The sequence below is a fragment of the Pisolithus orientalis genome (genome assembly GCF_024613125.1).
Source record: "Pisolithus orientalis strain OTSU chromosome Unknown F5J12scaffold_9, whole genome shotgun sequence".
Taxonomy (NCBI): Eukaryota; Fungi; Basidiomycota; class Agaricomycetes; order Boletales; family Pisolithaceae; genus Pisolithus; species Pisolithus orientalis.
Genome location: NW_026260790.1, coordinates 636,575 through 647,402, shown reverse-complemented (window position 1 = coordinate 647,402; position 10,828 = coordinate 636,575). Strand labels below are relative to the sequence as shown.

General features: G+C 46.1%; 4 protein-coding genes across 4 annotated transcripts; 2 read left to right on the top strand and 2 right to left on the bottom strand.

The window, feature by feature from the left end:
• Window positions 1–322: 322 nt before the first annotated feature.
• Window positions 323–496, bottom strand: F5J12DRAFT_718839 (uncharacterized protein; the record flags this gene model as incomplete). Its single annotated transcript, XM_051741132.1, has 1 exon — window positions 323–496. A coding segment is annotated over one exon (174 nt), but the record flags the coding sequence as incomplete, so codon positions are not given.
• Window positions 497–1,080: 584 nt separating this feature from the next.
• On the bottom strand, window positions 1,081–3,219 carry F5J12DRAFT_781783 (uncharacterized protein; the record flags this gene model as incomplete). The annotated part of the gene is made up of 10 exons (XM_051742613.1): window positions 1,081–1,346; window positions 1,447–1,572; window positions 1,795–1,864; window positions 1,916–2,078; window positions 2,132–2,295; window positions 2,362–2,405; window positions 2,434–2,753; window positions 2,800–2,816; window positions 2,956–3,048; window positions 3,103–3,219. The coding sequence occupies 10 exons, from the start codon at window positions 3,217–3,219 to the stop codon at window positions 1,081–1,083; spliced, it is 1,380 nt and encodes a 459-aa protein (XP_051601398.1).
• A 382-nt stretch (window positions 3,220–3,601) lies between these two features.
• On the top strand, window positions 3,602–7,686 carry F5J12DRAFT_781782 (uncharacterized protein; the record flags this gene model as incomplete). The annotated part of the gene is made up of 19 exons (XM_051742612.1): window positions 3,602–3,690; window positions 3,744–4,023; window positions 4,077–4,366; window positions 4,412–4,422; window positions 4,449–4,521; window positions 4,566–4,631; window positions 4,662–4,855; window positions 4,904–4,982; window positions 5,109–5,200; window positions 5,248–5,340; window positions 5,420–5,508; window positions 5,669–5,763; window positions 5,825–5,969; window positions 6,380–6,454; window positions 6,649–6,704; window positions 6,858–6,924; window positions 7,028–7,132; window positions 7,334–7,352; window positions 7,481–7,686. The coding sequence occupies 19 exons, from the start codon at window positions 3,602–3,604 to the stop codon at window positions 7,684–7,686; spliced, it is 2,124 nt and encodes a 707-aa protein (XP_051601397.1).
• A 583-nt stretch (window positions 7,687–8,269) lies between these two features.
• On the top strand, window positions 8,270–8,654 carry F5J12DRAFT_891297 (uncharacterized protein; the record flags this gene model as incomplete). The annotated part of the gene is made up of 2 exons (XM_051747474.1): window positions 8,270–8,461; window positions 8,508–8,654. 2 exons carry the CDS (start codon window positions 8,270–8,272, stop codon window positions 8,652–8,654), a joined length of 339 nt encoding a protein of 112 aa, XP_051601396.1.
• Window positions 8,655–10,828: the final 2,174 nt, after the last annotated feature.

Genomic DNA, 10,828 nt, shown 5'->3' with positions numbered 1-10,828 from the left:
TTACTCATCCCATTCAAATCTTGAAGTACATCCTAGTGTTCTGGCTAAATCCTGATACATCTGGGACTGCCTAGCTGTATAGCATGCAAAACTGGTATTGCCCACTGCCAATGCCTCCATATGCTGGCCACTCCAGAATTTCTCCTTGTGTAAGAAGAATTTCTGTGTCCACCTGGTCTCCAGTGTGAATAACTCTAGCTCTTCTTCCCAGTGATCCCATAGTGCTTTTGTATGCAGCCAGTGGACTCAATAAGCTGTGAGAATTCAGTCAGTTCAGTATTTCACACAAGCCCAATTGATCTGCCTACATTCTGACATCCTGTCATTTGTGGCAGAATCTTGGGGAAGGAAGGTCCACAGTCCAAAACCAGACCAGAGTGTTGTCACAATGACCTCTTGCATTTGGGTCTGCAATTGTGGCACTCTCAGTCAGGTCTGCCCTATTCAATTCTTGGTATTTGCCAAGAATGTCCTCCCCAGCCCCCAGTGCAATAAGTTGCTTTCAGCACTGGCAATAGATGGCAGCATGCCACTGAACCATTGCCTCTGCATTGGATATCTGGCCCCATGCCCAGGTTGTCATTTTGTAGTTCCCTCCTTTCTGGACATTTGTACAAAATATCATGGCCTTGTCCACAAGGGCAAGATGCAATTCATGCAATTCATCATTTGCCTGGCCCTGTCTCAGATGTATTTCCTGTTCCACAAGACTGCTGAGGCCAATGTCATGGAAATACTGTACTCTGATATATGATGGCAGTGGAACATCACAGACCTCCTGGTGATCAGGACAACCAGGGAGGAACAGATCATCAGTTTTGTCATTACTGTCCCTGTCAAATGGGGCTATACTTCTGGGCCTTTGCCAGGGGTTAGTCATTTCTGATGACCTGGGCTGCTCCATGTACTAGTGCATCAATCTGTGATTGCAACTGGTCTGCCTCTGTTGCCCTGGCATCCATCTGTCATGTATCCATAGCAGGTGCTATTTGAGCCTGCACAACCTTTAATGCCCATGCAATCCAGGTAGCTGAACCACATGAGCTGCTGAATGAACAGTCATTATGGATTAGGTCAATCTCAATGGCTTTCATGGTGGGTGCTACCATGATGTATGTAAGTCACAGGACAGATGATACAGTTGGCCCCCTTACCCTTCTCCAGCCAGACTTCATATATGTCCATGGCTTGTGGAGTATTCCACTGGCATGACTTCCCCACAAGTTCTTGTTCCACCCATAAATGATGCAAGCCATCTGGTACCTTGCTATCCAACTTGCCAAATTTATCTTGGATTGCTGCTAATGACTGCTTGGCAACCTTGAACTTCTGTTTCAATGCCAATGCTATGGCAAGTACAGTGAGGGACAAAAGTGTTGCAATGTTTGTGAGGTGTGACTTGCTGCTGATGTAGCTTGGGCTATTCTGCACAGACAATCATGATACCTATACCATTGGGAAGGGGTGACTCTAGGCTCTCCAGTGCACTATGGTTCAGTCCAAACAAAGCCACACATGCTGAGATACACCCTATTCTTTCCAAAAAGTGCATTGCAATGCTTTTGTCCCTGACTGGTAAAATAGTGAAAAGTGATCTTTTGATGGGATTGAGGGCATGAAGGATGGGAAAATATGATTACATAATAAACCACATGATCCTCTGGATGATTTGTCAGCATGTAAACAATGACAAACATTGGACTTGTACCATTAACCCTCCCTCTTTTACCACAACTCATGAAATCATCTCTCTAGCTCACATGGTCATTTTCTCAAGGAATTATTATCAAATACTGGTGGATTCCAGCTTATTCCTTTGTGCATTTGCTTGATTAACAGCCCAGTGGTTATTGCAGTCAGATTTCTGCATGATGCAATCAGTCCAGTGTCTTTGGAGAGATCATGGAGCACCCACTTCTATTTGATTTATGGTCCCAGTCAAGTATTCCTTGTATGGAGCTGATGTGTCCATGAAGCCATTTCCATCCATGAGCCAGACCTCTTCAGCAGCATTCTTGGGCAGCATATGCTTCACCTTGAAGTTGCTGTCCATCACAAAGGTCCTAGCAAACTGCCAGCTATGCAAGTCAAGCTAACAATGTGTATTTGCAATAATAAATAGAATACTGACTCAGAGAGATCAATGTCCTGATCCAGTACCTTGATCCCTGGCTGGGGACAGGCAGAGCAGAAGAGGACAAGTTCACCAGCCCAGAGATCAGGTGACTGTTGATGGAATCCCTGCCATTTCAACAGCTTTAGGACCCTCACATTCTTGACACCCTGAGCAATTCCCTATACCTATTCTTCAACTGACAGGAACAATGTGGCATATGGTAAGACAGGGGTGATTGCACTCACCAGCACTAGGTGAGGAAACATGCTCAAGGTGACTCTCTGAATTGCTATAATAGTTCATGGCAGAGGCTCCACATTCAACATTGTCCCTGATGAAGTCCTCCAGCACTTGGAAAGTGAAAGTTGTCCTCAGTGCCTTTGTTGTAGTGGGGAATAGGCTGGCCATGGTAAGCTGAAGATGTGAATCCTCAGACCCAGGGCAGTTGCAATACTGCACATTGCAAAAGTGCATGCCACCAGTGTCCACAACTGTCAGATAGCTTCTATCATTTGGTGGGTTGAGATGTGCTGGTTGTTGACTCTCCTCAATGTCCTCCCACTCTTCATCTACATGGCTGGCAGCATCCTGCCAGGCATGGTGCTCTGCCATGGCCCAAGTGTAGCACCAAACCAACCTATGATATCAGTCATCACAGATGATGGGTTGAAACCAGAACTCACAAGCCATAGAATGAAGTCTTCAAAGAATCTTCCATTCCATTTGTGTACCTGATGGAATGGTCTGAGTTTGTGCTGCTTGATGCAACATGTTTCACAAGACAATGGGCAATGCACACAGTCCATGCATCTGTATGGTGCCCCTTCTGCTTTACACACAAAACAAGCCATGACATCAGGCAGGGCCTCCATGTCCAGGAGCACAGACAGGTATCTACTCTTATAGGGCAGCCATTCTTCCAGATAACTGTTCTGCAATACCATAAGGCACACATCACCAGCACCAGGATGTTTGATAATGCACACCTGGCTTTTTGGAATTCTCAATGTCCTTAGTGGTGATGCATCATCCATGTAGTAATATATGTTGGCATCATTACCCTGGACTAAATTGGGTTCCTGGATGCTCAAAGATCCTGCCATAGTAGGTGATTCATTTCTTTGGCCATTTGCATATCTTGCCTTCTTTCTCAGAGTAAACTTGACCATCCCTTCTTTGGATCCCCTGGTTGTTTTCACCTTTTTCAGGTGACATGGGTTACCAGGGTGGCCACTGTGGCTCAGGCCATTTGTGACATGCCCATGTCTAGTATCAAGTCCTTGCAGGATGTCTGCAGGCCCTATTGTGATGCCTGGCCTGACTTTTGGGTCAGATCTTGGAATCAATGTCAGAAGATCCAATTGGGATCAAACTATACTTTATCTATATATAGTAGCAGATTAGATGATAGATGAATCAGCTTACCATGTTTGGCCATGCTACTGATCAACTGGAACAAGACCATACCAACAATTGGTATGTATCATGACTGGAACCTTACTCACCCCCTGGAACTTTATTCAAGAATTGGTGACAGTAACTATGAGCAATGGACTCCAAATTTTCTTTCAACAGTAGGTAACATTACCTGCAACTAACCAACTCCAACATCTTCTCCAACATTCAGAATGGCCAGCAGCAATCACAGTACTAATTGTGTTAATACCTCAGATGAGGAGGACTTTTCCTCCAATGAGGAATCTAGCTCAGATAGCATGGAGACTGCAAAATCTGTGCCAGGAAAGCTGAGACTGGATGAACTTCAAATCCTCCAAGACAGTCTGAAGGATTGGAAGGAAGCTGACACAAACAAAAGGGCCTCACTGATGGAGGGAATGCAAAACAAAATCAAGTGGCTGGATGCCAACAAGAGCCTCAAACAAAATGAATGGAATAGAAAATGGATGGTAAGCTTGACAGTTTTGATGTGCTTGCAGTCAATGTCAAGTATATTTTACAGGCCATCAAGAATTGGATGTATAATAACAATCAGTCCTGGGCATGGAAGGCCCTGGTTAAGTATGGCTCCAAATGGACCACCCTGAAGGTGATCAAGCTGCAGCATAAGAAGGATATCCAGCAAGTACTTGTGAAGGCCAGAATACAGCCCAGGACATCAGCTATGATCAAACACTATCAGCCAGCTATTCAGAAGGTAGTCCAGTCATCAACCAAACCTGAATTGGACCAGGCAGCCCATTTGGCAAAAGAGTGGAATGAAAGAAAGCTGCCACCCAAAGCCCAGGCAGAGTAAGCATCCAAGTTCTCACATGGGTAATACTAACTTAAATGCAGAGTGGCAACAAGTAAGGGCTGAAAGCATGCAAAACAGTTTGGACACAACATGTGGAAGCAGTGTGGGATGAGAGTGGTGATCATAAGGATGGTGAAGTGATGGTTAGAGTGTGAGTACTTTCCTGACAGGCTTCACTGTATCTGACCAGTGTAGGAATGACTTCAATGACAAGCTGAGTGATGGAGAGCTCTATTTGGATTGGGAAGACCTTCATGGAAAGTAGTCAGCCTACACAAAGAAGGCCTTCAGGGCCAATGGTACAGAGGATGGCAGTGGAGAGGATGAGGCCAGTCAAACCATGGTAAAAGCATGGAAAGGAAAAAAGTGGTCTCAATTCTCCCTGTCCACCAATGACAATGGCACACCCATTCTTCCAAATCTCTTGGACTTATGGACACCAGAATTAAAGGACATCATGAGGGTGTTCATAACTGGCCATTATTGTACATGCCAATTTCCATGGCTGATGAGTTACTAACATCTAAACACAGGCTTGGCTTGCTGGAAGATGAATGCCAGCATACCTTGGGCTGCAATAACTGACAACCAGGCATCATATTTGTCTTCTAAGTATCTTCCTCCCAAAATCCCATTCAAAGAGCCCACCAGGCTGACACAGCATGAATAAATTGAAACCTTGGAGTTCTGGAAGGAGCAACAGCAGGAGCACCCAGAAGATGTCTTCTGGTTCTGAAGGTGGAGATCTCAGTATGGTTCCCTGGAGGAGCTGGTCACCAAACAACAATTCTGGTCAGAAAAAGCCAAAGGGAAGAGACCCTGGACAGAAGGTGAGGCCATGATCAATTTGGATATACATAACTGATTGCACATTAAGTAAATTCTGCTGATGGCTCTGACTATGGACATCACTCAGAGGAGGAACCAGCTCCTCCCACAAAACCTTGCACCAAATGGCAATGGATAGATGGTATGTCAGAGCCAGTCAGATTCATTACTGGTAACCATGACATGACCTTGAAATTGTGCACCAAAGATCATCCCACCAGAACATCCAATGCACAGGAGGACAACAGATGAAGGAACCAGTCCACATCAGACTGGTGCAATACAGCTACTGCATACCCCAAGCCAGCTGGTAAGTGGTATCCAGCAACAATGAATATTGCTGATAGATATGTATCAGACAATCATGCCAATGATGGTGGCAATTTAACTGCAAGGAAGCCCAAGCCCAACCCAAAAATCAGATCCAATGGTTGGTTCCCATGCACACTTGGTTAATGCTCTCATTACAGCATTCTACAGCAGCCCAGAATGATAACATGGTCATATCCAAGTCCCACCATGGAAATGGTGGCAGTAGGGAAGGGCTGACACCTAATGATTGGAGGTATACATCCATCACACAATTACACATGCTTATCCATGTCAGCAGTTGATCTGGTGGGTAGGAATTCAAACACCAGGCCTAGAGGCCATGTGATGGACAGGGAAGATAGACTGTTGGATCAAGCAGAAGAGAATGGTGTGGCTTGTCACCCAGAGCAGAATTGGAGGCCCCCACAGTGGCCAGATGATAATTATCCTACCCCAACTGTGAGGAGGTGAAGGTAGAATTGTGGCCAGTACCTAATGTTGTCACATAGACTTGCAACAAACATATATAATGGTATTGTACACAGTGCAAGAATTACTGGTGAATTACCAGCCCCATAGCTACCATGTACCATCACCCACTGTTGCAATCCAATCCTGGCCAATTTGTGATGACAGTGACCATATTGTATTGCCACAATTACTGGACTCCCCAGAACATCACCACTTTTCCATTCAACATAATGTTCATTGAAATGAGTTAGATGAACAAATTATAGCTGGTCTGGTTTAAGACAGTAGCCTCTACCTGCCAGCTCTTCCTGCAGAAGATCTGCTAACTGATGCTGGAATCTGGTGAGCATGGCATGCTGCTCAACATGTGATTGCCACTCCCTGGTTGCATCCACCAGGGTATTGGCATAATACCAATATGCAGTGTAGGAATAGGTAAGATGAAGTACCTAGAACTAGTAATATGTCACTGGGTGAGTGTGTGCTTGACCCAAAAGGGAGATTCTGTTTTGAGAAAAGAAGAAGTGTAGCAAAAGGTGTAAAAAATGCGAAAAGAACAGGAAAACTTAGCCCTGGTTGCTGCCTGTTATACCAAACCTCTTGCCAATCCTCCTGGCCCTTTGGGTACTTCCCAAAGTAATAAATTCTGACCTCAAAAACTTGCCAGAATGTGAGAATAGAATACCCTGCTGCTGAGGGACTCAAACATGAATTACTTGTATGGTAAGCTGAACTCACATGAACACAGCATGTGTGCTTAGTCAGCAACATAGCTACTTGCCACTAAGTCCAGTGGTACACAACATGAAAACAAAAGAAAGAAACAAAACAAAACACCCCCAACCCCTATCTCCTGACCAAGATGATTTCTTGTAGGGAATTCAATCCCATTCCCTACAGCAGTGATCAGATTGGCATTGTGTGCAGCATTGATGTCTGGTTGGTGTGCCCCACTCCTAGCCACAATACTGGAGATCCACCTTGACATTTGAACTGGTAGACATGTTTAGCTATAGTTGTGTAGGAATTTCTGTACTTCTGTTCAGTTTGTGGAGTATCAACTCCCAGCTGTATGGCAAACTCCTGGGAGACTGCAAAAAGCTCCAAATGTGAAAATGGGATTGGCACTGGTGATGGGGATCTGGCTGGCAGTATTGGCATGGAGCTGAGTGATGCAGGAGTGTCTGAATGGTCCATAGGTTGCTGAGGACCAGAGAAATCACCACCAGGCGATGCAAATGTTGTTGGGCTGGGAACCAGGGTAGGATTGTGACAAGCTGGTGACACTGAGGGAGTTAAGGACTGAAATGGGGGCCCATGCAATAAGATGAACAGTAATGATGATTGGCCAGCTGCCTGAGTTGGGTAGATGTAAGTTGATGATCTTGTGGCAGCAGGTGACTGAAATGCCAGTTCTTGTAAAGGACTGACTGGTGGGGACTGAAATGGTGGGGGGGACCCCCAAGCCAGCTCATGCAATGGAGTAGCTGGGGCAACAGGCAGTGGTGATTTGTCCCATGCCAGCTCAAGTAACAGGGTGCTGTCAGAGAGGCATGTTGATATGGAGTCCCAAGGAGGCTCAACCAATGGGCTACCAGAGGAGGGAGACAGTGCCAATGACTCCAATGCTGGCTCTATCAAAGGTGGTCTGGGTGAACCAGAGGACTGGAAGGAGGGTTCCATTCTGGTTGTGCATATTGTTTGAGCCAGGGACAGCTCAAAAGGTGGCTCGCATAATGGGGATGATGGCACATCTGGCAGGTCATCTTCAGTAAACATTTCCTCATCCTCATTGAGAGATGTGAGCTGCTGCATATCATGGCATGATGGAATTACTGCACAGTCATTAGAAGTAATGATCCTTGGACTGGTTGACTTATGGAGTTTATCTGGACTGCTGGAACTGAATCTAGCATTTCTGGGAGCCATATGAAAGTTCAAAATGTTGTACATGCCATGGGGATTACACTGATGTTTGAGAATGATTTCAGTACCAGTGATAAGATTGTATTACACAATATTTTTTCACCAGTCATCATGCAGGATGTGCAAGTGCATACATAATGGAAATGGGCACTTAGTGGAATGACTGTCAACTGCCATACATTACTCCCACCAAAATATGTTCAATGGTTAAACCAGTACATTGAATATTGTAAATCACAGCATCACCAGAGTGAGCATTTGTATTGTGCTTATGTAAGCCTGTTGAATGGTGTATGCTAGCTAGTGAATTCACCACACCACTCAAGCACCCACCACCTGCACACCTAAGCTTTAACAGCACTATGTCTACCACCAACACCAGCACCTTTGTCCCAGCACAATTGACTGACAACATCCAGCCAGTCATCACCACTGAAAATGCCAAGCAGATGGTCAAGGAGGCTGCCAGGGTTACAGTGCAGGCACTGAGAGGACTTCAGGGCTGGGATGCTAAGCACTGGGGCAAAGTGGCTCAGCTTGTGTGGGCCCAGCTGGTAAGTGAAATTGCAGCCATGATATCCATTCCTGACATCTATGTAGGGAATGGTCCACATGGTTGTTGAACATCTACCCCCAGCATTTGAGATCCCTCCACATCTTATTGCTATTGATATGCACATGGTTGACCCAGCAACAATCTTTGCCACACAGATGTGGCCACCTTTCAACCAGATGATGACAGCATGAGAGGCTGATGTGAAGGATCATGCATGGTATCACCTTCACCAGCAGCCCAAGTCTCACCCATATTGCAAGGTCATGGAGGAACTTACCTGGCCTTTGCTGAGGGCTGAGCACCAGGCAGTCCATGGATGAGGGGAAGGGGAAAGAATTGGGTATGGATGAGGATCAAGGGATTTGGCTTCCAGGTGAGCACTAATTCTGAGGATGGCACTCGGGTGGACCACTGATATGGGATCCAAAGATGGACCCACAGACCCTATAGCTAGGACCACTGGAGTGGCAATGCAGAAACTGGGAAATGAGGAGGATCAGAGCAGGGAGACAGTATGGGGCCATAGCCAGTCAAGATGTGGCCAAGCCTGTTTATGCCAGTGGTCAGACCAGTAGAGGCCAGAGCCAGTCAAGGAGACCAACAAAGAAGGTGAAATCAGCAGTCAACAAGGATGTGCAGGACTGGTGAGACATCAACAACCCTCCTGAGTTCTGGGAGGTAGTGCCAGAAGCTGACTGGTGTGTGAGATGCTGGGAAAGGAGTTGGCCCTGTATGGTGCTAGCTGGCAGGGCATGCTGGCAATGCCACTGTACCAAATACTCATGCAGCTTGCTCAAGGGGAGGGGAGACAAGTCTGAGATGCAGCAAAAAGCCTCCCATCCAAGGCCTCACCAGCAATGATCCCCAGAAGACACTGCTGGCCTTCCCACCACTTCAATGCTTGCTGTGCCAGCTCCATTGACTAGTCAACAAGCCAAACATCAAAGGGCACCAAGCTGAAATCAATCCACCAGTCCATCCAAAGTAACAAGCAATCATTTGTCTCCTGGCCCATGGACTGGCTACCCCAGTAAGTTATTCACAGTCCTATATTTTTGGCTAAACAGTTGAACTAATATTTCTATTGAGTAGTGGAAATCATTACTCTGTCATGGCTATCCCAGTCATGGTCTTGTGCAGGCAGTGTTGCAACAGAGCCACCCATCACTCCAGCACCAACTACTACAACTGGTGCTGATGAGCCATGCCATTGTGACAAGTGTCAGGAAGAGGTTACTGTCCTCAAGTGGGAGAATGCTGACATGAGGCAGGAGATAGAGATAACCCATACTGAGCTCACTGCTCTCCATTAGGTGGTAGATGCCATCCAGAATCACCTATTCCTGGCCCCAAACATGCTTAACCATCCTCTGGTCCCCTTTCACATCACTTCCAACCCTACACCAGTACCTCACATGCCAGTCATGGTGGAACTTGGCACTGCCACCAGAGTTGTAGAGGTTCAATCATCCCAAAGCAGCTCAAGACAGGAGTCCACTGAACCCCCCCTGGCTTCATTTGAGGGAGGTGCTGGCTTGGAAGTACCTCCTTCAAGTGTGGAACCTGTGCATGGACCTGCTGGAGGTCCAACAATCTCTATTACTCCACCACTGCCAACAGTAGGATTGGAGCCCAGACAGGAAGGTAGGATGGAGGTCAACTAACATTAATGTATGTCTCATTGCACAATCTATTGATGTTTTTTGTTTTGTTTTTGTACTTGTACTTTGTTAGCTCCAGCAATATATTCTGTATTGTCACAATGTAGTGCAATCTCCAGGAAGAAGTGGCTACTCCTGATGGTAGTTGTTACTGTATGATTCAGATACTGGAAAACCAATCTGGTATGGTGATGGCTGTACCAGTGGTGTGACAAGAACTAAGGGCCAATGGAGTCATGGTTCACCTAGATGTTTGAATGATGACTGGCTGGCATAACTCCATGGTTTTTGCTGTGTAGCTTGATGGTGTGACTTTCATGGTACTCTTCTGGCTTGCTGGTGGCCATAAGGCATTGAATTCACAGTTTAAATGTACTGGGTAGTTGGGTAGTCCTCTGGTCATTACCAGAGCCACCATTGCAGTAATACATGCATCTCCAGCATGGTACTGGTACTGGTATGCACATACACTGTGGTCCTGCTCCCAGGAGGTCAGGCATGGTATTGTTGCCAGGGTCCATGGTACAGCATTGGGCCCAGGATGGCTGGTATGACATTATTACCAGGATGGACCAAATAGTATAATTTCTGGGCTGGCTTCCATGGCATTGGCACTGGGATGGTGTTCATGGCATTGGTGCTGGGATGGCTTTCATGATGGCCCCATGGCATTGGGGATGTGCTGGAACACATTACATTGGTAC